We start from the raw sequence: 25,069 nt of genomic DNA on the forward strand, positions 1-25,069 counted from the left end.
AGCACCGTTTCCTATTGATTCACACATTTTCCAAAATATTGTCCATGAGTTTCACATCACATTTTCACATTTGACACAAAATGTTGTATACGGGACTTTTGGTAATCACCCAACAAAAAGTGAGAGATTTGATAGATGCAACATCCAGACCTCACCATCAGGAATTTACAAAAAACGAAACACATGATGTACACGTCACTTCCCAGACTCAGTCGAGGCAGACTCAGTTCATGTTGTGCTTTCATGATGAAGAAGAAAAGCCTTTTGAATGAATCTCAATCAGCGTTCTTTTCAAGAACCAATACACGGCATTAAGCTGAGCCGGGTGCGAGATATGGGTGCAAGCCCGCTGGGATAGCAGTATTCCATCAAGCTGTGAATGAAGGCCTTGGAGGTGAACATGAGCTCAGGTGTGCCCAGGAAAGACTATGACTGAGGATCCTCAGTCGGCGACTAGCTTTGGAGGCTAACTTAGACATGTGGTTTGCCCAAGAAAGATCATGGCTGATAGTGAGATCCAAGAGTTTGAGCGATTGAACTTCTTCAAGAGGATTGTGGAGAAAGTATATGGGAGGGTTTCAGCGAGAGAAAGTGAGAGTGTGAGATTTGTCAGGATTGAAAGACATATTCCAGATGTTTGACCAACTTGTGGTTCTGTCAAGCTCTGAAGAAAGGGAAGATCTGAAGGATGAGGGATGTTACAGCAGAGGGTGGAGTCGTCAGAAAATAGAGAAAGGGGATTTTGTCAGAGATCATCAGTGATCTCTGACTCGATGACCTCTGATCAACGATCTCTGATTCCCTGTTTATCTGAAGGATGAGGGATATTATAGCAAAGGGTGGAGTCGTCAGCACATAAAGGGGATTTCCCAGTCAGAGATCGTTGATGAAGAGTAGGAATAGGACTGAGCCCAAAACACCGTGCTTGACAGGGAGCGGAAATGAAAATTTTCTGCTGATAGCCACACGTTGGCTTCAAGAGTAAAGATCCAAATTCCCTGTCTGAATCCCGACGAACCGCATCACAGCGGTAGTGTCGGCTAACTGATTTTGGCGCTCCAAGAAGTGTCCCAGGCCTATTTGCTATGTTACCTACTGCAGTGGAACACCTGAGTCAGTAAAGTGATGTGCTGATAATACCGTGTGCCCAGTCACCCAAATTAGCAACCCAAGCAGTGGTTGTGTCGGACACGTGTACATTTTGTGCTGGGTGGTAACTGCCCCAAGGCTCAATCAGTCCTTTAATGTAGGTGTATTAATATAGCCAACGTGGCTCACAATCAATCCAACTCCAATCACTCTGAGACCCAAATGAATTTATGATGTATTTGAACAACTAGAAACACCCGCTTCCTACAGGAGCAACTCGGGAGAGGGGATCACGTGTATATTGGTGCGCAGCATGCGGATTTTTCATATTATTCTTATTCTTTAATGGCCACAATTATTCCCACGTTTTGTAGGGTTGGCTGGGGAAAGCTTGGCCCAAGTCTTTCACGAACTGGCTGGCTCGGCCAGTTCGACTCAGGTTAAGGCAGGAATTTGTAATTTGTTCAGGGTGTCGCTGATAGCTCACCACCTCTTTGTGAAGGACACCGTGTGATCTTTAAAGTCCAACTAACGCTGGCAGATGGGATGTCTGTTTAACGTCCATCTGAGGGACAGTACACACATTGATGAATCACTCTGCTTGTGAAACATGGGGATGACGGTTTATTGCTGGGTCAGGATACAAACCCAGGTTAGACAGCTTCGAGTCGAGTGTGCGTACCGCTGGGCAACCTGTCAGCCCTCTACTTGTAAAGGTTTCTCTCAGTATTGTAATCTCTTCAAGTGAGTATCAGAGGTCCTCCCAGAGACCAAAGCGTTTTCTTTTTGTTTTAGGATTGTGTTGGAATTTCCTTTTTTTACATGGCTGAAGGCTTGTGACTCGACACCACAAATCGCATGCACGTGCACACAGTTGCTATATATACGAGGTGTGTTCAAAAAGTATCCAACCTTAATTTTTCGTGCGTAAACAAATGAGGCTAGGGAGGCGTGGTTTGGTGCACGTATGTAGGCTATCCTAATTCGTATGCGTGAATATTTTCCCGCTTGCAGAAGCTGTCAGTCGCCGACAGACCGCCGATGAGTGAGGAAGTGTAAGTGAGCGCCGTCGGATTTTCGTTTTTGACAAAATGACGGAAAAACTTGAACAACGCTACTGCATCAAATTTTGTGTAAAGCTTGGCGATTCCCAAGTGGAAACGATCCGCAAGATTCAACAGGCCTTCGGGAATGAAGCAATGGGTACCACACAGATAAAAGAGTGGTACAACCGCTTCAAAGATGGTCGCACATCAGTGGAAAGTGAAGCACGTTCTGGTAGGCCCTTAACATCCCGAAATGAGATCGTCATTGACCAAGTGAGGACCTTGCTGATGCAGGATCATCGAATCATGATCAGAGAACTTGCAGACGAGGCGGGCGTCAGCGTTGGATCCGTTCATTCCATTGTGACTGAGGATTTGGGCTTAAGGAGAATCTCAGCGAAGTTCATGCCAAAGCTGCTAACGATCGAGCAGAAGCAACTCTGTTTGGATATCGCACAGGACATGCTGGAGACTGTGAACAGCGATCCCAACTTCAACACAGTGATCACTGGCGATGAGACCACACTGATCTGTCATTTTGTCAAAAACGAAAATCCGATGGCGCTCACTTACACTTCCTCACTCATCGGCGGTCTGTCGGCGACTGACAGCTTCCGCAGGCGGGGAAAATATTCACGCATATGGATTAGGATCGCCTACATACGTGCACCAAACCACGCCTCCCTCGCTTCATTTGTTTACGCACAAAAAATTAAGGTTGGATACTTTTTGAACACACCTCGTATACATTGGGATAAGTTGACCTCAGACAAACAGCCACTGGTAGAAGAGATACAACTTCTCGGAGCACTCTAGGTTTTGGTGATCTTTGTGATGTCGTTTTTTTTCCCCCTCCCGTCAGCGGGGCTATTCAGGAGAAATTTCCTCCTTCGCATGGATAACGTCTTCGTGTTGATGCATAGAAATAATTTCATATGTACTATGTCATATCGCGGTTCTCATTATTACTTACATTTCTCCATTTATCAGGCACACTGTCGCCACTCCTCAGCTTCCAGGTTGTCTTCACAATTTGTTGTACTTGTCGTGGAATTTGGGACGTTTTTCTCATATTTGCATTATTTAGACCAAGTGTAAGTGTACTGCATCTCAATTGGCAATGCTGTCCTTTGCTTTTTGTATCTGATCATGAATGCAGGGTTTGCACAGTCCTTGAAACTCCTGGAAAAACCGAAAAAATTGCACAAATATAAATAATCTCACAGGCCCCTGGTTGGAATTATTAATTCCACAGGTCTCTTTTTTTTGTATACAATGTCAAGCATTGTATGAGAGCTAACACAACGTACAAGAGGGATTGGAGAGGGAAGGACAAAACAGTGTGGAACAGAGACATTAGGAGATCTATGGAAGGGAGAGAGAGGGGGGCGGGGAACACGGGGTAAACAAGATGGACACTACAGAGACTTTGAGGTCCTTACACGACAGGGACTTTCAGGAAGGAAAGCAGGGAATTTGAAGGAGGTGGGTTTGGGGTGGGTTAACGGGGGTAGAAAAGATTGAGGTGTTGGATGGGGGAAGATAAGAGATGGTGGTGAACAGCCGTTTTGAAGACCTGGAGGGAAGAGTGGGATTGAAGAGAGTGTGGGAGTTTGTTCCAGAGGTGGGGAAAAAGAGGAATGAAAGAGTGAAGGTGAGCAGTGATTCTTGATTTTGGTAGGTTTACCAGAAGGGAGTTGCTGGCAGACCTTGAGCACCCTGCAGAAATATGGGGGGCCGGGGGGGGACATATCACAGACAGAGCAGGGGGTGCAGGGCTGGAGAGGAGACGGTAGAAGACAGAAAGACCACCGACCTGCCTGTGGTGAGAGAGTGAGACGCAAAGACTCAGTTTCATCACGGGAGATACCATTGATCGTAAAAGCCTTGGTTTCCAGAGTGAAGCCGAGAAAGGTGAGAAGCGGGAGCACCAGCCCAGAGGGGATAGCAGTGCTCCATTAGGCTACAGACGAAAGCTTTGTATGCCATCAGGAGCTCAGGTGTGCCAAGGAAGGACTTTGCATGACGGAGGATTCCCAGTTAGTGACTGGTTTTGGAGGCCAGGTTACCAATTCTCTCTTTAAGAGAAGGTTCCCAATTTTAATCTCCCCCAGGGGATTTACAATTAAAGCTGGCCAAAATGGTTTCTCATGCACAAAATCTGCAATGATTGGTCACCACACGGAACATGCTTTTACAGAATAACAGTTTATTAAAAGAAGGCACAGGACAACGAAAATGGAGAATCCCAGGAGAAACTAGAGGGGGAGCACTCAGTAGAGTGCAAAACCTCCGCCGCCAATACTGCTAGGTCACTCAAGTGACCTTGATATCCTATTCATTCAATTTGACGTCAACAGTGCTCACAGAGTTATAGTTTGCAACTTTCCCTTTTACTTTTAACTTTTACATACTCAATTCATTCATCATAACTAGATTCCTTGAGACAGAAATTGATTTTACATGGGTATATCCACCTGAAGTTCCAAAATCAGCTGCAATTATAATTTTGGCATGTTTTTTTTTTTTGTTGGAAATCACTTATAACATGTAGAAATGCAAAAAAAAAATTCGAAATTTTGTTGAAAAAAAAAGTTGCAAAATTTTTTTTTGTCTAACATTTTTTTTTTGGGGGGGGGGGGGTTGGAAATCACTTAAAACATGTAGAAATGCAAAAAAAAAATTCAAATATGTTTTCAAATTGGCCGCCATAGCGGCCATATTGGATTTTGGACCAGGTCCAAAATCTAATGCCATGATCCTTGGACCAGACCTAATCCCCCCACCAAGTTTCGTCGGAATCCGTCGAGGAGTTTTTCCATAATACTGTTCACAAACAAACAAACAAACAAACAAACAAACAAACAGGAAGGGGTGAAAACAGTAACCTCCATCCATCTTCGATGGCGGAGGTTAAAGATAGATCGACACTAAAACGGGAAGAAAAATAAATAAAGCACACACACAATCCGATATAACGAAAACACACAATACAGGAAATTTAATCTGATCAAAATAGCCACAAGTGCATTATACAGGGTGCCTTGGAAGTTATTTTAAAGGATACCTGTACCAGGGATCAAAAATGCTCCACCATGAACAGGTCTCCAGCCACAGCTGCAGCACCCAGCAGAGAGGCGAATCATCCAGCAGGTGAAGTGATAGTGGATAAAGCGAAGCAGCAATAATTTGGAGGGCGGCCAGGGTGATCAGCATGCTGCACATTGAGAGTGGAGAACATGTGAATGAGTTGTTTTACGACATGACACCGGGCCGTGCATACATTTTGCAAGTGCTTATGGAAACTCGCAATCAAGCATGGAGGAGCTAATTAGTCTGTGCATTGCCGAATGCAAAGGAAAGGAGAATTTGAAGAATGTCAAAGGTTTGCTAATTTAATTCCTTGTGACTGAGGTATGTCGACTTCTGGGATTGGTTCGTGTAAGAGTCCATTCACAAGTCCAGATGCAGAGTCTGTGAGAAGATATTCGATATTGGGAATATGGGGGAAAGTGCTTCAAAATCATGCAAGAGGCACTAAGCACCAAAGTTTGGTGTCACATGTGATTGCAAATGACTGGTTTAACTCCCGTATTCTGGAATTATTTCGCTCCAGGACAGGTATATATACTTCAGTTGTATTTCGTTTATTTTTACCTCTGCCACTGAAGTTGAACGAGGTTATGTTTTCACCCCTCTCTGTCTGTCTGTCTATCTGTTTGTGTACAGGATATCTCAAAAAGTTGTGGACAGATCTGGATTAAATTTGGTGGGTGTATGACAAGGATGAACTGATTAGATTTTGGTGAAGATCCGGATCCGGATACTACAATTTTTAAGTGATTCTTCACCATTGAGGGATGGGGCTAAACTAATAGTAATATATAGCACGATATATCAAAAAGTTGTGGACGGATTCAGATGAAGTGGTGGATAGGTTGGGTATGTGACCATGAAAAATTGCTTCAATTTTGATGAAGATCTGAATCTGGATCTGGATTCGAGAATTATTTAATTTGTAAAGCGATTCTTCACCATTGAGAATGATTCTTCACCAAAAATTAGATATACCAGTCGTGGCCAAATATATTGGCACCCTTGCACTTTTTTTCAAATAATGTACCATTTCTTCCAGAAAATTGTTGAAATTAAAATTATTTTTTTATCCACAGATGTATTTCTTTTGTTTGCAGTGGAACAAAACAAAAAAAGCTGAAGAAATTACTAAATCTTAGCTTACTTCCACACAGAAATCCTAAAATGGCCCGGACAATATTATTGGCACCATTTAGAGGTTGTTCGGAACAATTGAATTTCAAGCAGGTGATTCTCCTTTACTTTGAAATTGAGCTCACCTGTGGTGAGTTACAGGTGCCTGCAATATAAAAATCACTCATTCAACCAGCTTGAAGAGAGAAAAGGAATCATTCTGCTGTTTTGTGTCACTGTGTGTACCACAATGAGCATGGAGAAAAGAAAACCAGAGAATTGTCTGAGGAGGTCAGACAAGATTGTAGCCAAGCATGGACAATCTCAAGGCTACGAGTCTATCTCCAGAGACCTTGATGTTCCTGTGTCCACCGTACGCAATGTTATCAGGAAGTTTAAGGTCCATGGTACTGTAGCCAACATCCCTGGACGTGGCCACAAGAGAAAACTTGATCAAAGATTGCAGCGAAGGATTGTTCGAATGGTGGAGAAAGCACCTCGATGAATTGCCAAACAGATTAAAGCTGACCTTCAGACACAAGATATGACAGTTTCAACTCACTCCATTCGTCACCAACTCAATGAAAGGGGGTTCTATGGTAGGAGACCCAGGAGGACCCCACTGGAGAGACGGAGACAGAGACAGAGAGAGAGAAGAAAGCCTGACTGGAGTTTGCCAAAACACACCTGAACAAGCCAAAATCCTGGGAGAATGTCCTGTGGACAGAAGAGACCAAATTAGAGCTTTTTGGTAAAGCGCATCATCTCTGCTTACAGAAAACAAAATTAAGCCTTCAAAGAAAAGAAAACCTTCCCTGCCATCAAACATGGAGGAGGTTCAGTGATGTTTTGGGGTTGTTATGCTGCCTCTGGCACGGATGCGTTGAATGTGTGCATGGCATCATGAAATCAGGAGATTACCAAGGCATTTTGGAGCGCAATGTTCAACCCACTGTCAGAAAGCTGGGTCTCCGTCAAAGGTCATCGGTCTGCTGCAGGACAATGACCCCAAACACACTTCAAAAAGCACCCAGGAATGGTTCAAGATGAAATGCTGGACTGTTCTGAAGCGGCCAGATCTAAATCCCATTGAACACCTGTGATAAGATCTGAAAACAGCAGTTGGGAGAAGGCACCCTTCAACTCTGGGAGAACTGGAGCAGTTTGCACAAGAACAGTGGGTCAAACGACTAGTAGAAAGGTGCAGGAAGCTCATTCATGGCTTCAGGAAGAGCTTGACTGCAGTTATTTTGTCCAAAGACTGTGCTTCCAAATATTAAGTCGAGGGTGTCAATAATTTTGTTAATGCCATATCTTTTTATTTTCTGATTTAAACGGATATATTAAGTTCTGAATCAAAAACAAAGGTTCTGTAATATTTAGAGTGAAATAAAGAATTGTGGAGACCAAATACTTTTGTCAATTTCAACTTATTTTTAGAGAAAATTGTGAATTATTTGAACAAAGTGCAAGGGTGCCAATATTTTTAGTCACGACTTGCAGCATGATAATTCAAAAATGTATTGGGCTCGATATGTTGTTGTAGATCAGGCATTACGTGGCGGAGGTATGCGCTGTACCGAATGCCCTTATAGTTATTGTATGTAATTCGCCCCATTCATTGTTATTGGTTCATGAGCGTCAGCCAGAGTGACCACTATATTCGTTATGTCTGTGTGTCTGTCTGTCTGTGTGTCTGTCTGTCTGTGTGTCTGTCTGTCTGTCTGTCTGTCTGTCTGTCTCTGTCCAGAGCATAACTCCGTGGACTTTGATCCGATCTTGATGAAAGTTGGTGATGTGTTCGATATCAATGTCTAGTTGTGTTTTCCTGGATGAGGGCGTGCAACGCCCATTGTGGGCGGAGCCACGCCCAAAAAATAGCCATTTTTAGGGGGTAGTCGGATTAAAAATCTATCTTCTCCTAGGGAATTGATTGAATTGAATGGGTTTTTCGGTATTTGAATAGCAAAATGAATTACCTAAAACTTGTCATTGTCCGATTTTATATTTTTATCCCAAGGTCAAGGTCAAAAACTTAGAAAATTGCGAATTTTGACATAAAAATCATACGACCGCCCAAACTTGGAGAGCTAGGATGACAATATTTTTTATGCATAATCTTGAGGTCATTCCCCACCTAAAGTCTTGAAACCATTTTTCTCTATCTCAAACACCTTGCCCGTGGCGCCCCCCTAAAGTTTGTTTTTACGCTGATTTCATCAAAGTATGGATAATCCGAGGAGTGCGAAATGCCATATAGCCGATATGATGTTATATTGTTCCTGGAATGTTCCAGAGGAAGTTTTGCACCAAAGGTCATAATCCTTGACCTTTGACCTTTAAAGGCCACAAAGGTCAAATTTTCAAAGTTGTGGGAATCGAACCAGGTTTTCGACCTTCTTCGACGAACTAACTCCAATAAGCTATAGCACGTATCCTGTTTCCTTATTTTAATGTCCACAACATTGTTTTGTGACCTTTAAAGGTTATGAAAAGGTCAAATTTTGAAAGTTGTTGAACGAAACCGGGTTTTCGACATTTTGCAAGCCAGCGACCAAAGCGGTCGCATAAACACAAATGATGAACAAGAACAATCACCAATTGGTTGGTCGGTCTGCTCTCACCATGAATATGAATATGGTGATCTGTTCTGAGGTGTTGATTGAAGGCCACTATAATTAATTATAACTTGGTCAAAAATTATCACATTGTCTCATCCTTGACTTCTGAAACAATGTACATCGTCAAATACAACTCTTGAACCATTGTCGTCTTCAGACTCGTTTATATTGCATGTAATTTTATTTTTTCTGTTGTTATTTGGATTTTATGTAATTTGTTGTATATATACATATATATATATTGTTGCGGTCTTCGCGCCCGCCGGCGTGCGAACGGCCACGTAACTCGAATCGCGGCACGTCGCCCACCGGGCGGACAATCCAGTCGTGACCCTCTCGGACTAACGCCGGGAACCAGTCACGGGTGGACCTTTCGGTCTCACCGCGATCGAGCCAATCAGCCCCCGCGTGGGATAGGGTTGCTCGCCAAATTCGAACTACCTAAGTACCCACGCGGAGGGTAGACCGGGCGATCGCACCTCGCCGCAGGTCGACTTCGGACACGGGCCACTTAAGCGACCCGTTCCGTACTATCAGAATAACCGAGCGGTGTTATCGTCGACCTCGACGGTTCGATTAATTATCGGGCGTACTCAGCCCACTACCAACCCTTTACGTGAAGCAAGATGGGGGTTCAATGGGGAAAAAGACGAAGCGAAGCGGGAAACAGTTCAACAATAAAGCACATTTATTCGCGGCACACGGGAAGCACACAAATACAATTCCACCAAATGCACACAAAAAAAGAAAACACAATTCCATTTACACAAAAAGCAAATATAAAAGTGAAAACACAGTGCAGAGCTAATACCGACTACCGAGCACACGGCAACACTTATACAATTCTACTTCACAGACGGCGCCGACAACACATACCCAAAACCAAGGAAAAGAAATCCCCCAAGAATGGGGCAGGCCTGAGGCCGAGACCGGGTCGGGCCTACCCGTCTGGTGATGAGACGCGGAGCGGCGATGGCCCCGCAACCCGCGGGCCTCGCGGACAGTGCCTGGCAGGGGGGTGGGAACGGGGCCCCCTTGGTCGCACTATCTCAGCGCGGGGGGAAACAGGAGGGGGTTGCTGATGCTCGGGGTATAGAGGATCTTTATTATGTGCGACGAGCGTCTCCACCTCGGCCAGGTCGCGCTGTCGGCCTCCCTCGGGTGCAGCTTCCTGCACGACGCGAGCACCCCCTCGTCTGGTGTCGCCGCCTTTCCACAGCTCCGTCCCCTCCGTTCCGACTCCAACGCACACGACGAGCAGCTCCACCGCCCGCGAAGTCTTGACCCTCTGCTTCCGACTCTCCTCTTCTTGACTCTCCGACCTCGTTCTGCTGACTCTCTCGTTCCCGTTCTGCTGACTCTCCTTTGCGACTCTCTCTTCTGACTGACGAACACCGTCCTTTTATCCCCCCGTAGCTTCGCCTTTGACCCCCTCCCTTTGACCTTTCACCTCGCTCCCCATTGGCCCGAGAAAAAGTGGGCGTGAAGGCTTTTTGATCCACAAATTTGCATATATCGATCGTTCTGGAGGCGGGGCCAAATCGCCCCTCGCTCACCGATTGGACGGCAAAAAGTGGGCGTGTGTCGTTTTTGATCCGTTTTTGAAGCAGAAAATCCGTGGTTTTGTACACGCTGTTCAACGTGCGCCCTACACGAGTCCAGCATCGGTGCCCATGAGTGGCGCGAGATGACGGTGATGCGATGGTGGCGAGTTGTGACGGTAAAGGTCGTGGCGGTTGTGGTGAAGCGGTGTTGTGGTTGGTGGTTGATGTTGTGGTTGTGGTGATGGCGATTGGTCCAAAATAAAGATAGTAAAAGAAAAACGGCTATCCTGAAGAGTCGCAGCACGTATAAATGACATGTATTCCCACTAGACAACGGGTTTGGGCCTAACTACACATGCACTTACCGAGATACCTCACCTAAGGGACCTGAATGGTGGTTTGCGAATCTGGTAACCACAACACTACCCCCTTCCCTTTTTACAGACTCGTCCCGAGTCGTCAAATTTTCGTGTGCCATCATGTGTAGTTTTCCCCTAGTACATTTTACCTACGGATCCCTGAGTGCGACATTCATGGTATTCGTGTCCCCAAAATAAATAACCTGAGGGCTGCGTAACTACCTAAACAAACTCACTCACACGGACGACTTAAATAAAATTGCCGGCGCTAAGACATACATGCCGGGGGCGCACTCATATGTACAGTACATCTTACCTTAACTTACAAATTTTACACTAAACCATGGCCCAGGATCATTGAACTCTGCAAAAGAAAAGCAGTTAGCAGGGAGCCAGGCTGCCCACATGCAGTCTCTGACTCAAACAATGCAGGTGACAGGGAACGTGGCTGGCTGCTCACACGCAGTCCAAGGCCTTCCCTTTTGAACTGAACGCAGTGAACCACAACGGTGCATGGGCTGCACAAACGCAGTCTCCGTGCCAGCTCACGTGGCACACGCAATGAGCACAACGAATGGATGCATGAACACAAACACGGTGCACGGGCCGCCACTGCAGGCCCGTGTTGTAGCTGCCAACAGGGCAGTTCTCGCAGCTTGCAAACTGTTGCCTTCTGATCCTGGCGCACATGGCAATGAACAGGGGGGGGGGGGCAAAGCAAAAATTGAACGGGGCTGGTGAACGTGGGCAGTGGGCATGGCATGGCAAAGGCAGCAGGCAAACACAGCCCGCAGAAGAAGGCCGCTGCAGGCAAACACAGCCGGCAGATGAACTGGCCGGCACAGGCCTTGAAGAAAAACAGCCAGCAGATGAACTGGCCGGCACAGGCCTTGAAGCAAAACACGGCCAGCCGATGGCACAGGCCTTGCAGCAAAATAACAGCTGCCGATGAAGTTGGCCAGCCTTTGCCGTTCAATGGAGGTTGGTGGAGGGAGTGCGGTGGTGCTGGCCACTTGGAAGGCGGGCTCGGACCTACCTACCTGTCTCCCTCCCAACCTATCGCCTTTGCCTGTCACTGTACATACCCACTCCCTTAATTTGTGAAAAACCAATTTAGCCCCAACTTTTTTTTATTTATTGTTTTTATTTTTACTCCCCCACTATAAATCGTCCCCAAACCCCCTTTATCGTCCTTGTTCGGCTAACCTATCCTGTCACCTAGCCTACTCCCAACCCCTACGTTCCCTTCCCGGAGGGGAACAAGGGAGAGCTAACGTCCTGTGTCGAGGCCCAACTCAAGCCTCAGAATGGCCTCCCCAGAGTTCGGCGATCTTAACCCAAAGTGGGTCCAGCGGCCCACAACGACAGCGAGGGGATGGATGGTGCGGAGGGGTACATCTCCTAATCTACCCTAACCATTTAACTGTTAAACTACCCCGGGGCTTTCAACAAGCGCCTCTCGCTTAAACTATTGGTTCTAACAACCCAGATTCCCGTCGCCTGTGTTGGTGTCCTCACAATTTCGGGCCTCGCCCCCCAATTTTCTCTCCGTGCCCTCACACGGTCTCCTGGCTGGGACACGTGGCTCCCTTAGGCAGGCACGACCCTCTGCCGAATCTCCCGCTATGGCACCCCCGGGCACTACACTGCCTCCGAGCCTACCAGCTCCCTAACACCGGGGAGTGCCCCCCATGGCACCTCCCCTGAACCGCACACGTGGCAGGCCGGCCTCCCGGGCCCCTTTCCGAGGGTCACCCGTGCCCACAACACTGCCCACGCGGCTAATGGCGCCCCGGGCCCCCGCATCAAGCAGGCGCACCCGTGCCCACTACTTTATCCCGGCCCCCCATGGGCCCATGGCCTACCGCGGCCGACTAGCCTGGTGCCCGGGGTACCCACTCAGCGATACTCACCTTTCGCAGCCACGCTCCCAAGCCCGTCAACAGGGCTCCTGCACCCCTCCAAATGGGTCTCGAGCCTACTTTCCCACCAACAACAAAACGACCTCCATTTTTCAATTTGACTAACCCAGCTAACTCACTCTACACTGACCCCGGGGTCCCTTGGGCGGGAGTCACTCCTCCCCCCAATCACTCATCGCACCATGCATTCCCCATTCGCTCCACTCACACAGACCCGCTGGCCTCACTCACTCACCATGTACTCACCTCACAACTCTCCAACTCTTCAACACACACACACCGCTGAACTCTGCCATCCTTCTATCTACATCCCCTAACTAACTCGTGCTCCCACGTCGTCCATTAAACTACAGCACGTTCCTTTTAACACTACGTAGCTAAACTACGTCCCCTCTACACATTCACAAGTCTGTCCATGTCCTCAAATAATTCCATTTTATTTCCCAACCTAAATCTGGCTACAATCCCTCTAACTAATCCATTCCACGGACTCCATGAGGACTTACCCCTGCCCCATGGAGTCGGTCTAGCTAAGCCAACCCTTCCCCCTAACTAGTTTTCATCCTGTGCCCAGGAATCCTGTACACCCGAAAGTGAGGCTTGCTATTTTCCCTTTTTTTTTTTTCTCTTTACATGCGCAGCACCTGCGCGGCAACTCAGAGCTCGCGCACTTTACACCTGCCCGTGACGTCATGCAGCTGCACGTGTTCCTCGTCCCTCCTTGGACGGGACCATCCGGCAGAGATACCCCTCCTGCCGGATTCCAACCACACGTGCAGCCATGACGTCACCGTGCGCAAAAAAAAAAACACAAGCCCCACGTCTCGAGGGGTTTCCCACGCGAACACATGTGCTTTGCCCGTTGGAGCCGAACACACACGATCGCGTGGAGAACCCGTCCGGTCCAAATCCATTTACCTGCCTAAACTTTGCCCGTCCGCGGGATCGGCAAATCCACCGCGTGCGTTTCCGGACCGGGACTTCACTCTCGCAAGCGAGCACGTGGTGGTCTCGTGCGTTGCACAGCACGAACCGCGTGCTCACTGCTGGGTGAACCCGGCACGGTCCTCGAAACAACTACAGCCGCTACTCGGCTTTCGTTTCTCCCATGTCGCCGTCTCCGTCTCCATTCCACACACGCATACCTGCGTGTTACGACGCACACAGTCCACTCAATCACATTCACACCGGGAGACGCGGCTGCGTGCTCCCGCATGCCAACCGACATCTCCCTCACATACCGCTCTCTCACACACACGGTCTCCCTGGCACACAGCGACCTTGCACACGGCCGTTCACTCACGCGTGCCTCACTACTCTCACACCGTGCCTCATCCACACACGCGGGGGCACTCACCCGCGGTACCTCACTCATACACACGGCGACACTCACACACGCGGTCTCTTCCACACACGGTGCCTCACCCACACACGCGGGGGCACTAACCCGCGGTGCCTCACTCACACTCCGTGCCTCATCCACACACGGCGTGCTGGGAAGCACGTACTCCGGCACCATCGCCACCACACCACTCACACACGGGGTCGCTTCCACACACGGGGACGCACTCACACCTTGCACCACACACACAGGGACAACCACACTGGGGATTCGTGTCCCCACAAGGGTCTCCGGGGCCTCTATACCCCTCAAGCTAGCCGTGCACCTGTCCACAGCACTCGTCCCCTCAATCTCGCAAAGCACGACCGAACTCACCTGGTCGTGACTCGCCTCAAGGGGGCATACTCCCTCCCCTCGTTCCTGGAGGAGGCCATCCAGGTGCTCGCACCGGGTCCCAACACGCTCCGCGAGCTCAACCCCATTGTCCTCCACTACCTCCGTGTGTGCGTGCGCGTCACTTACCCCGTCTTCATCGTGTAGTCTTCCCTATATCGTTCCCATCTCCCGTGTCTCTGCCAACTCTTCACCCTTTACCTCCCTTGTCTCAACTATTATTTCCGTTGTCGTCACCTCGTGTCTCGTCTCACACGTTTTGGTCTCCCCATTTAATTTTTCCCTTTCGGTCATCGTCACGACCCTCGCCCAACACGTTCCACGAATTATTTTTTCACCCGCCTCCACCGCGGGCCTGTCAGCCGTTGTACCCCCTTCCAGCTCGTTTGCTCCCACACGTGAAGTCGCCATTCCCAGCTCCCTGGTCACGGCCTTCATGCCCGCCTGCAGGCATCGGCCCATGTTCTGCGTCTCACCCCGGAACTTTTTCGTTTCTTCCTTCATGTTTGTTACCATTTTAGTTTTCATGCGTTTTATTTCGTTTGTGAATGTATCCATCTTTTCGTTCATGCCTTTCATTTCGTTTTTCATTTCATTTGCGTTTGCATCCATTTTTTCGATCATTTTCGCATTCATCTTTTCGTTCATTGCCGCCAGCATGGCGCATAGCTGGGCCATGTTGGATGCACTCAGCTGAGCCGTTTCGGCAAGGGTTGGGGAAGGGTCTTGGTGGAGAGGGGGGGGGGGAGGTGTCATACACTGCGGCCGCTGCCGCACCCACCTCGGGCCCTGGGTTCAGTTGGGCGAGTCCGTGTTCCTGCACAATCAACATTTCCTGCTCGGGGATTCCATCCTGGACCATGGATTCTACATTACTACACATATACATTTCTAATACCCCCGGCTCCCGCTCGCCTTGAGACGCCATCTTGCTTCTCGTGAAGGGTTAATTTGAATCGCTCGTAATTTGGAGGGAATCGGGGGTCGCTTCTCTCACCCCTGGACCGATTCCCGTGAATTTAGCCGGAGACAGGAGAGCCCGTTTTCCTGTTCTCCGATACCAGTGCCGCGAGGAGGGCGATGAATTTGTATCGCACGACCTGACACCAGTGTTGCAGTCTTCGCGCCCGCCGGCGTGCGAACGGCCACGCAACTCGAATCGCGGCACGTCGCCCACCGGACGGACAATCCAGTCGTGACCCTCTCGGACTAACGCCGGGAACCAGTCACGGGTGGACCTTTCGGTCTCACCGCGATCGAGCCAATCAGCCCCCGCGTGGGATAGGGCTGCTCGCCAAATTCGAACTACCTAAGTACCCACGCGGAGGGTAGACCGGGCGATCGCACCTCGCCGCAGGTTGACTTCGGACACGGGCCACTTAAGCGACCCGTTCCGTACTATCAGAATAACCGAGCGGTGTTATCGTCGACCTCGACGGTTCGATTAATTATCGGGCGTATTCAGCCCACTACCAACCCTCCACGTGAAGCAAGATGAGGATCCAATGGAGGAAAAGACGAAGCGAAGCGGGAGAACAGTTCAACAATAAAGCACATTTATTCGCGACGAACGGAAAGCACACAAATACAATTCCACCAAATGCACACAAAAAAAAGAAAACACAATTCCATTTACACAAAAAGCAAACATAAAAGTGAAAACACAGTGCAGAGCTAATACCGACTACCGAGCACACGGCAACACTTATACAATTCTACTTCACAGACGGCGCCGACAACACATACCCAAAACCAAGGAAAAGAAATCCCCCAAGAATGGGGCAGGCCTGAGGCCGAGACCGGGTTGGGCCTACCCGTCTGGTGATGAGACGCGGAGCGGCGATGGCCCCGCAACCCGCGGGCCTCGTGGACAGTGCCTGGCAGGGGGTGGGAACGGGGCCCCCTTGGTCGCACTATCTCAGCGCGGGGGGAAACAGGAGGGGGTTGCTGATGCTCGGGGTATAGAGGATCTTTATTATCCCTGGTGTGCGTCTCCACCTCGGCCAGGTCGCGCTGCCGGCCTCCCTCGGGCGTGCAGCTCCTGGCACCGACGCGAGCACCCCCTCGTCCGACTCTCTTCAGCTTCTCCAGCCACTGCAGGCTTCAGGCTCCAGACTTCTTTCGTTCTCGTTTGCGACTCTCCTCTTCTTGACTCTCCGACCTCGTTCTGCTGACTCTCTCGTTCCCGTTCTGCTGACTCTCCTTTGCGACTCTCTCTTCTGACTGACGAACACCGTCCTTTTATCCCCCCGTAACTTCGCCTTTGACCCCCTCCCTTTGACCTTTCACCTCGCTCCCCATTGGCCCGAGAAAAAGTGGGCGTGAAGGCTTTTTGATCCACAAATTTGCATATATCGATCGTTCTGGAGGCGGGGCCAAATCGCCCCTCGCTCACCGATTGGACGGCAAAAAGTGGGCGTGTGTCGTTTTTGATCCGTTTTTGAAGCAGAAAATCCGTGGTTTTGTACACGCTGTTCAACGTGCGCCCTACACGAGTCCAGCATCGGTGCCCATGAGTGGCGTGAGATGACGGTGATGCGATGGTGGCGAGTTGTGACGGTAAAGGTCGTGGCGGTTGTGGTGAAGCGGTGTTGTGGTTGGTGGTTGATGTTGTGGTTGTGGTGATGGCGATTGGTCCAAAATAAAGATAGTAAAAGAAAAACGGCTATCCTGAAGAGTCGCAGCACGTATAAATGACATGTATTCCCACTAGACAACGGGTTTGGGCCTAACTACACATGCACTTACCGAGATACCTCACCTAAGGGACCTGAATGGTGGTTTGCGAATCTGGTAACCACAACAATATATATTGTCGAAGAGCTGGCGCAGTTCAGGTTGAACCCCCGACCCCAAATTTTGGTGACGGTCTGTCAACACTGCCAGCCGAGATAACCGAGCGGTCTTTTCCTTATTAGGAGGCAGACATGTTGATCCTCGGAGATTATAACGCACGTATGAGGGGAAGGGTGCGGCCCTGGTGGGGCGATGGAGGCACAGGTGGATGCATGGGAGGGGGGGGGTGTTATACTCGAACCCCACACCAAATACACGGACACAGTAACTTAAAATAGCCGCGGAATTTAATGAAAAGACAAATATTTACAAGCGACAATAATTCAAAAGGTAATGATAATAACATGAAGTAAATAAATCTTAAAGTCGAGGCACCTCAACACACAGAATTAAATACAGAAAAGGGGAAACTAAATAAAAGAAAATCCTTCCGGTATTGTGGCACTTAGCTTGGTCTGGAGATGGTCTTTATGGAACGTGGAATCGAGTCACTTCGATTTGCATGTGTGGACGCCGCAAAATGGCGCCAAGCTGCTCTCTCGCAGCGGGAATGTTAGGCAGGCAATTCCTGAACGGTATTCAACCCCAATGCTCAGAGATCCTGCATGGCCTCTCCGTGCATCGATTGTCCTCACCGACCCACCGCTCTCAGAATGGCGCCGTCCCCTTTGGTAATATACATGAGGCTCGGGGTCCGTCTCTCACGACCCAACCAAGAGCCAAGGCCAGCGTCTCACTTCACCATGCGATCAAAATCGCCTCAGCACGAATATGAGAATCATGCAGTCTTCTTCATGCATCGAAGGAAAGCCAACCATAAAGCTCTGTTCTTACGAGTCATCTACTTGCTACGTTCTCTCTCGACCGCCTGTGCCCCTCAATTCCCACCCGTCCGTTCCTCCTTTCTACTTCCCCATCCTCTCTGATTGCCTGCCTCCTACTGATGTCACGCCCATCATCAACCTCAGGGGCGTGACTTCGCCCACCGTCACCCTTGGAGGTGGGGGCTTCTTGCCTACTTGGTCATGTTATAAAAACGCAATTCTTCCATGGTTTGTAATGCAAAAATGTAGGAATAGGTCACAAGGGGCAATCACATGCTGGGGGAACTTATCCTTAATCCCCATCTAATTAACACCGCACCACCCCCGTGTGGTGACATGTAACGCTTAAGCTCACAGTTTCCCGACTTAATTACATCGAAACGTCTTCTACACATCCGCAGATCATCTGTTTGTGTCGTCCCTCCAATGGATGTTAAACTGGACATCCTGTCTTCTGACATTAATTGATGGACGTCAAAGATCCCCATTATCCTTGGCAAGCTATTGCTGGCACCAAGGCCAAATTACAAATTCCTGCCAGAACCACTGCTGGGAAGGCAGTGGCAAACCACCCAGTATAACCCTTGCTCAGGAAGCTGCTTCAGCATCACAGAAGCTCAGCAAAAAATTTCGATATTTTATAATGTCATTGACTTGTGCCTGATTCAGGTAAGCTTCGATGGACCTATTTTTATTATTAGTCTCATTCTACGTCGGTGTTCTTTGGCAATTGTTTCGTGCGTATGTTTGTGACACATTTGGTGGCAATATTATACTCAGAGGTAATCGTATGACATACTTCGTTGATCCTGCACACCTGGATGCGATGCATTTTACCATCCACAAATGTTGGACACTTTCACAAGCTCAAGGTCCGCCAACACCCTCCTTCTGGTAAAACTACCAAAATCACGAATCACTGCTCACCTTCACCCTTTCATTCCTCTATTTTTCACTGACTTTGGAATAAACTCCCACACTCTCTTCAATCCCATTATTCCTTCCAAATCTTCAAAACAGCTGTTCACCATCACCTATTATCTTCCCCCATCAAAAACCTTGATCTATTCTACCCCCGTTAAATCACCCCAAACCCACCTCCTTCAAATTCCCTGCTTTCTTTCCCGAAAGTCCCTATAATGCCCATCTTGTATACCCGCTGTTCCCCACCCCATCCCTCTCCCTTCCACAGATCTCATCACCTCTCTGTTCCCCACTGTTTTATCCTTCCCTCTCCCACCCCTCGTCTCACGCCTCCCTTGCTGTGCGGTGTGTTCGCTCTCATATGAGCCTCGACAATGTGTACAAAAGAAAAAAAATAAAAATTACTAAAACAATGGGGCTGTGACATTTTATGTCATTTTTGCTTGTTTTCCTTTGTCAGTTATCACTCGGAGCATTTCCTCTCGATGTTGCTTCTTCTTTTGTAAGTTTTGGATCCATTCCCCCTCCTTGTTTTTTTTCTCCTCCATAAACTAAGTCCTTTGCACAATTTTACTCGTTCATCTTTTTTTTCCAGAGGTGGGGGAAATTGACACATTCTGCTTCTTAGAATAATATTTTCGGACAGCTCTCGTTTTGTTGGCTTTGTGGTAGCCCCCTCCAATCATTTCTATTTTGACTATTTTCAGGACCCATCGACTCTAAGTCTAAGTCTTTCTCTTCAATTTTATACTTTATATTAATTTTACGGATTATTCCTTAGCTTTGGGCTTTGGTTTCCCTTTCTCAAACTTGTTCTTTGTCTCTCAAGTCTGTTTCATGGTGGGGTCCGGTTCCTATTCGTGGGGCCTGGTCTATTTTTCTTGTGGTGTTGTTTACCTGTTACGTTTTCCTGCAAATAAGGAGTGCTGCTGCAAACCACAAAAGTGTTGGTTTCTTTAAAGGGGGATGATTTTGGTGTCATTTTTACGAGTGCTTGGTTTGTTCTCCTCACGAGTCTTATTTCTCCATTTGTTGTTTTCTATTCACTAGAGATGTGGTCTTTCCCCAAGTGGTTAAGTATCTCATCTCTATTTTGTTGGCAAACTCTTCTTCCAGGTGATGCTGGTCATTATAATTTATCTTCCTCATGTTCATCTCCTGTTCTTAATCTTGGTTTCCTGTGTGAATTTTTTGATGTTGACGCAAATATGACAGAGTAGCAAATGCCTTGCTGCACAACGAACACTTGTAGGGTTTTCCTTCTGTGTGAATTTTTTTATGATGTGACAAATTTGATGAAAAAGCAAATGCCTTTCTGCACACGGAACATTTGAAAGGAGTCTCTCCTGTGTGTTTTCTTTGATGTCGATAAAAGTATGAAGAACGAGCAAACGCCTTGTTGCACACTGGGCATGTGAACGGCTTCTCACCAGTGTGTACGATTTGATGTCTCCTTAAATTTGATGATTCAATGAAGGCTTTAACACACAAAGAACACTTGTAAGGCTTCTCTCCCGTGTGTATTCTTTGATGAATGTGTAAATATGATGAGCTCATTAACTCCTTGCTGCACACAGAGCACTTGTATGCCTTCTCTCCTGAATGCAATCTCCGATGATGTTTTTTTAAATCTGTTGACCGAAAAAAGGCCTTCTCACACATGGAACACTTGAATGGCTTCTCTCCTATGTGTATTATTTGATGGTCAGACAAATAAGACAAAGAAGCAAATCCCTTGCTGCACACAGAACACTTGAACGGCTTCTCTCCTGTGTGTATTTTTTGATGTTCATAAAAATATGAAGGATGAGCAAACGTCTTGTTGCATACTGGGCATGTGAATGGCTTCTCACCAGTGTGCTCCCTTTGATGAATTTTTAATTCTGAGATGTAAGGGTAAACCTTGCTGCACACAGAACACTTGTGTGGTGAATTGGTGAACACAGAACACATCTCACTTGTGTGTATTCTTTGATGTACTTTTAAAGATGATAATACGGCAAATGATTTGCCACACACAGAACACTTGTGTGGTCTCTCACTTCCTTGGATATTCTTGAGGGTCACTGTACAACGTTTACAAGACACGCTGCGAAATGTGTCAGTATCTTGACAAGCGTTCCGAGTCATGTGCTGATTGAAATCTTCCGCGTCAAACAATTGGGAACAGTTGGAACATGAAACCGGTTTCATTTCTTTCTCTGTAAAGACACGTCACAGAAATCATCAAAAATTCACACTGACTTAGTAAAATTGACAAATATTTTTCTCAAATTAGATTGAACATTGGCCATATATCTATACTCAATTAGATCGAGCAGTAAGGATTCAAAAACGGAAGAATGTGTTAATCCTCCCAAATGTGTCAAATAGTTAGTGTACACACACAAACTATCTTATCAGAGGTTGTTCCATCGTTCCAGACAGTGCATAGCAATCAGAGGTTTACTCCCACCAATTGTTAATGCCTGAAACATCAAGTTCTCCTTACTTCCCATGGCGGTTAACACACTTCAATCAACAAATTGTTTAATCCATCCATTGTTCTACGCGTTCGCCAAAATAGAATGAGTTTCATAGCTTTGGCCTCCACAACATCCAGAAAAAATATGAAGTACAAAGGAGTACCAGCCCACGACGGTGACCAATATTCTACAGTGCTCTGAAAAGTGTTCATTGTCAAATTTGAAAAAGAGCCAAGGGATGATGAGGCCTGTTGGAGAATGCCCAGTGTGCATGCTCCTGTCTGCCAAATCCGACCGAAGGCAATCTCAGTGCATTCCAGAAAGCCCGCAACTCAGAAGTTGCAATGACGAATTGAAACCGATTTCCGAAAGTGAAACTGATGCTGCAAAGTGAAACTGAAACAACTGATCTATGGATCATCGAATAGGAAACCAGAATGAAATGCTGTGAGAAATCCCTCATGTAAATTGGCAAAAACAAAGCTATGAGGAGTATAGAGAGAAGGGGTGGGTTGGGGCTGAAGAAGCCACGTGGAAAGGTAAAAAGTGTCTGGAGATGGTCAGTTGGCATCGAAACTACTCTGGTGATTTTCAATCAGGTTTCGGATCAAAAAGTGCCTAAATCTATTTCCCAGCCGAGCTTCCATAATTTCACCCTCACTCCCCAAGTACTACTTCGGATGTACAGTACAACAAGCATGCATTGGAAATTTTAACTGGTGGAATGGAATGAGGTTGCCAAGGTTACTGGCTTCACCTGCTACAATATCTGCTCACTGGAAATATTATGACCCATGAGGCTGCCAAATTTGCTCGCCCGTTTCTTTGAATGACGTTGCTTGATATTGTATTCGTTGAAAACTGGGATTTTCTCTTGACATATCAGACACAATATGGCTGTGTTGCGTTTGATAAAACTAGAATGGCACTCAGTAGAGTGCACACTCTGCCAGGCTGTAGTTTACGTTTTGTATCCCAATGAGAGGCCAGATCTGAAAACGGACCTTAACCAAGATCTAATCAGGTTATTCTTGTCACCTACCCCACTCATCCGCCATGTTTTCTCTGAATATATCAACAACCTTTTTGAGATATCGTGCTATAAATAATTTTTGGCTCTTTCGCTCAATGGTGAAGATTCACTTCGAAAATTCGACTATCCCGATCCGGATCTGCAACCTCACCAAAATCGAATACACCCAACCTATCCAAAAAGTTCTGTCCGAATCCGTCCATAAGATATCCTTCTCACTACACCCAAAACTTTGGGCCTCTCGGTGCCAAAGTTCAACAATTAAAGAGAAATGTACAAACAAACACTTCAAGATGAAACAGATATCCTTGTGTGGTTCACATAAACAAGCCATTTGAGTGATTAACAACTTAAATAGACCTGTCATTCTGCAATGTTTGGGACAAAATTATTTCATCGTGAAAGAATGATCTAAACAAGTAAACACAATGTGATGTGATCTATAGAGAGCTCGGCTTACCTTCGAGCAGCTGAACAGCTTTGCTTGGTTCTGTGGATGGAGAATCACACGCTTCCTGCTTTATAAGATCATTGCTCAAAGCATCCTGGGAAGTGTAAAGAAGGTCGTTTTGGAAAGTTTCTAACTTCACGACTTGAGCTTCACCTGCAAACCATGTGACAACAATTCATTACAATAAAGGAAGAGATAAAAAATTTTTTTTTAACAAAAACACTCATTATACATAGTGGGGAGAAATGCACGGGTTCTCCAATAGGCCAACTCGTTTTCCTACTTCACCAAAGAGGTCAACAAAGGAGGGGGTTTACTGGGGGGGGGGGGTGGGAAACAATCTCATGAATCTGAAAGGGCAGGTTGGTCTGAAAATAGAGGAAATTCATAATGAAATGACAATTTGGTGATCTCGGTGATGCGGAATTTCTGGGCGCATTCCATTGCCTTATAAAATGAATTTTGTGAACTCAACCCGAGGGTGTGTAAGACAGGTCCGGGAAACCTGGCACGATTTTTGTTGTGCTGTAACTTCGTTATAGAAATGTTTATTTGCATGAACTTCCAGGTATGCTCCTAAAAGGTGGTGACAAATATTTCTGTCATGCATATATATATATATATATATATATATATATATATATATATATATATATATATATATATATATATATATATATATATATATATATATACAGTATATATATTCTGTTCAGGTTTAAGAGAAATAAATAATTTTTTTTTTTTTTAAGTATCCCGACCTTACATGCACCGGGTCTGTACCCGATTATATATATATATATATATATATATATATATATATATATATATATATATATATATATATATATATATATTTATATATATATCATCGATTTGTACGCAATTAGTTCGAGTGAAGGTTTCTAATAACCATCACTATTTCATGAGTCACCTGTGATGTATTCACATAATTTTCAAAGCTTCGTGTACTTTCTGCTTCTCATTATCTCACGTGCTTCCTGAGTTTTTCTCAACTTCTTATTTGTTATTTTACCATCTTTGAAATCGGATCAGCGCTTTAATCCCTTTAACAAAGCTAAGCATTTTCTATTTATCTCACATGATTTACGAGTTTACCAATTATTTTCTTCTGTTGAAAATATTGAGTGATCTGTGAGGTTTGTGCTTTTGGCATAGTGCAACCTTTGTGAGCTATCTTCATCTTGACTGAGCATTGAGCAAACACTCAAATACTATACACAACTTTGCATCGAAATATAAAGAAAAAATATATATATATAAATAAACAAATATCATCCATAAGCCGAAACTTGTATAACAAGTGGTGCCAGGCACAACAAATCCTGCCCATTTAAGGCATAAAGTTATTTTGGGGATCAAATTTAAATTTGACACATCCTTAACCTGAATGTTGATTATAAGGAATAGAATAAGGAATATTTTAGTCTTAGTTTGAAGTCAATTAAATCATTTTTGACGAAGTTAGAGCGAAAAACGACTTTGAGCTTTTCGTGACTTGACCTTGACCTTTGACCTAATTGGACCCAAAAGTTAATGGGGTTGTCCGAGGTTCATTATCCATCTGTGGATACAATTTGACAGTGCTTGAGCCAGCCGTTTTCCCGTAATGTTGTATTTTCGTAACCATGTTTTAGTTTTAATGGAAAACTTGTAATTTTGACCGATGACCATGACCCTCAAAACTTCGGACCCTACCGATCTTCACAAATATGCATTTTTCACTGTAGGAATGGGTAGGATTATAAGTGACAAATAGAATAAGGTTCACTATAAGCTTAGTTTGAAGTAAATCAGATCATTTTTGACGAAGTTATGAGTGAAAAACGATTTTGACCTTTGATCCAATTGGACCCAAAAGTTAATGGGGTCGTCCAAAGTTCATTGCCCACCTGTGGATTAAATTTGATAGTGTTTGCTAAAGCCGTTTTGCCAGAAAGTTGCTAACAGACAGACAAACAAACAGACAAACAAACCGGACGATTACAATATCCCGCTCCCTCCCTCTGGGGGGCGGGATAAAAAGGCAT

The 25,069-nt window shown here is 46.3% G+C and overlaps 1 protein-coding gene and 1 pseudogene across 3 annotated transcripts in view; both read right to left on the minus strand.

Annotated features, from left to right (window-relative positions):
• Positions 1-9,356, minus strand: part of LOC147009205 (uncharacterized) — a 91,395-nt gene extending 82,039 nt beyond the window's left edge. Inside the window, exon 1 of one of the 2 annotated variants that reach the window (XM_085861591.1) lies at positions 5,203-9,356. In XM_085861591.1, coding sequence (XP_085717717.1) covers positions 5,203-5,281 — 79 coding nt within the window. In that variant the 5' untranslated portion in view covers positions 5,282-9,356. The remainder of the gene's footprint in view (positions 1-5,202) is intronic. The other variant, XM_085861593.1, reaches the window with a different exon arrangement.
• Positions 9,357-10,372: 1,016 nt separating this feature from the next.
• Positions 10,373-25,069, minus strand: part of LOC147009206 (uncharacterized) — a 107,146-nt pseudogene continuing 92,449 nt past the window's right edge. The window contains exons 8-9 of the transcript XR_015053026.1: positions 23,028-23,171; positions 10,373-21,270 (exon numbers count right to left, since the gene is read on the minus strand). The product of XR_015053026.1 is annotated as an uncharacterized LOC147009206 (transcript). The remainder of the gene's footprint in view (positions 21,271-23,027; positions 23,172-25,069) is intronic.

This window comes from Eptatretus burgeri, chromosome 17 (genome assembly GCF_056783735.1).
Source record: "Eptatretus burgeri isolate ZD-2024b chromosome 17, Ebu_testis_v1, whole genome shotgun sequence".
Classification (NCBI taxonomy): Eukaryota; Metazoa; Chordata; class Myxini; order Myxiniformes; family Myxinidae; genus Eptatretus; species Eptatretus burgeri.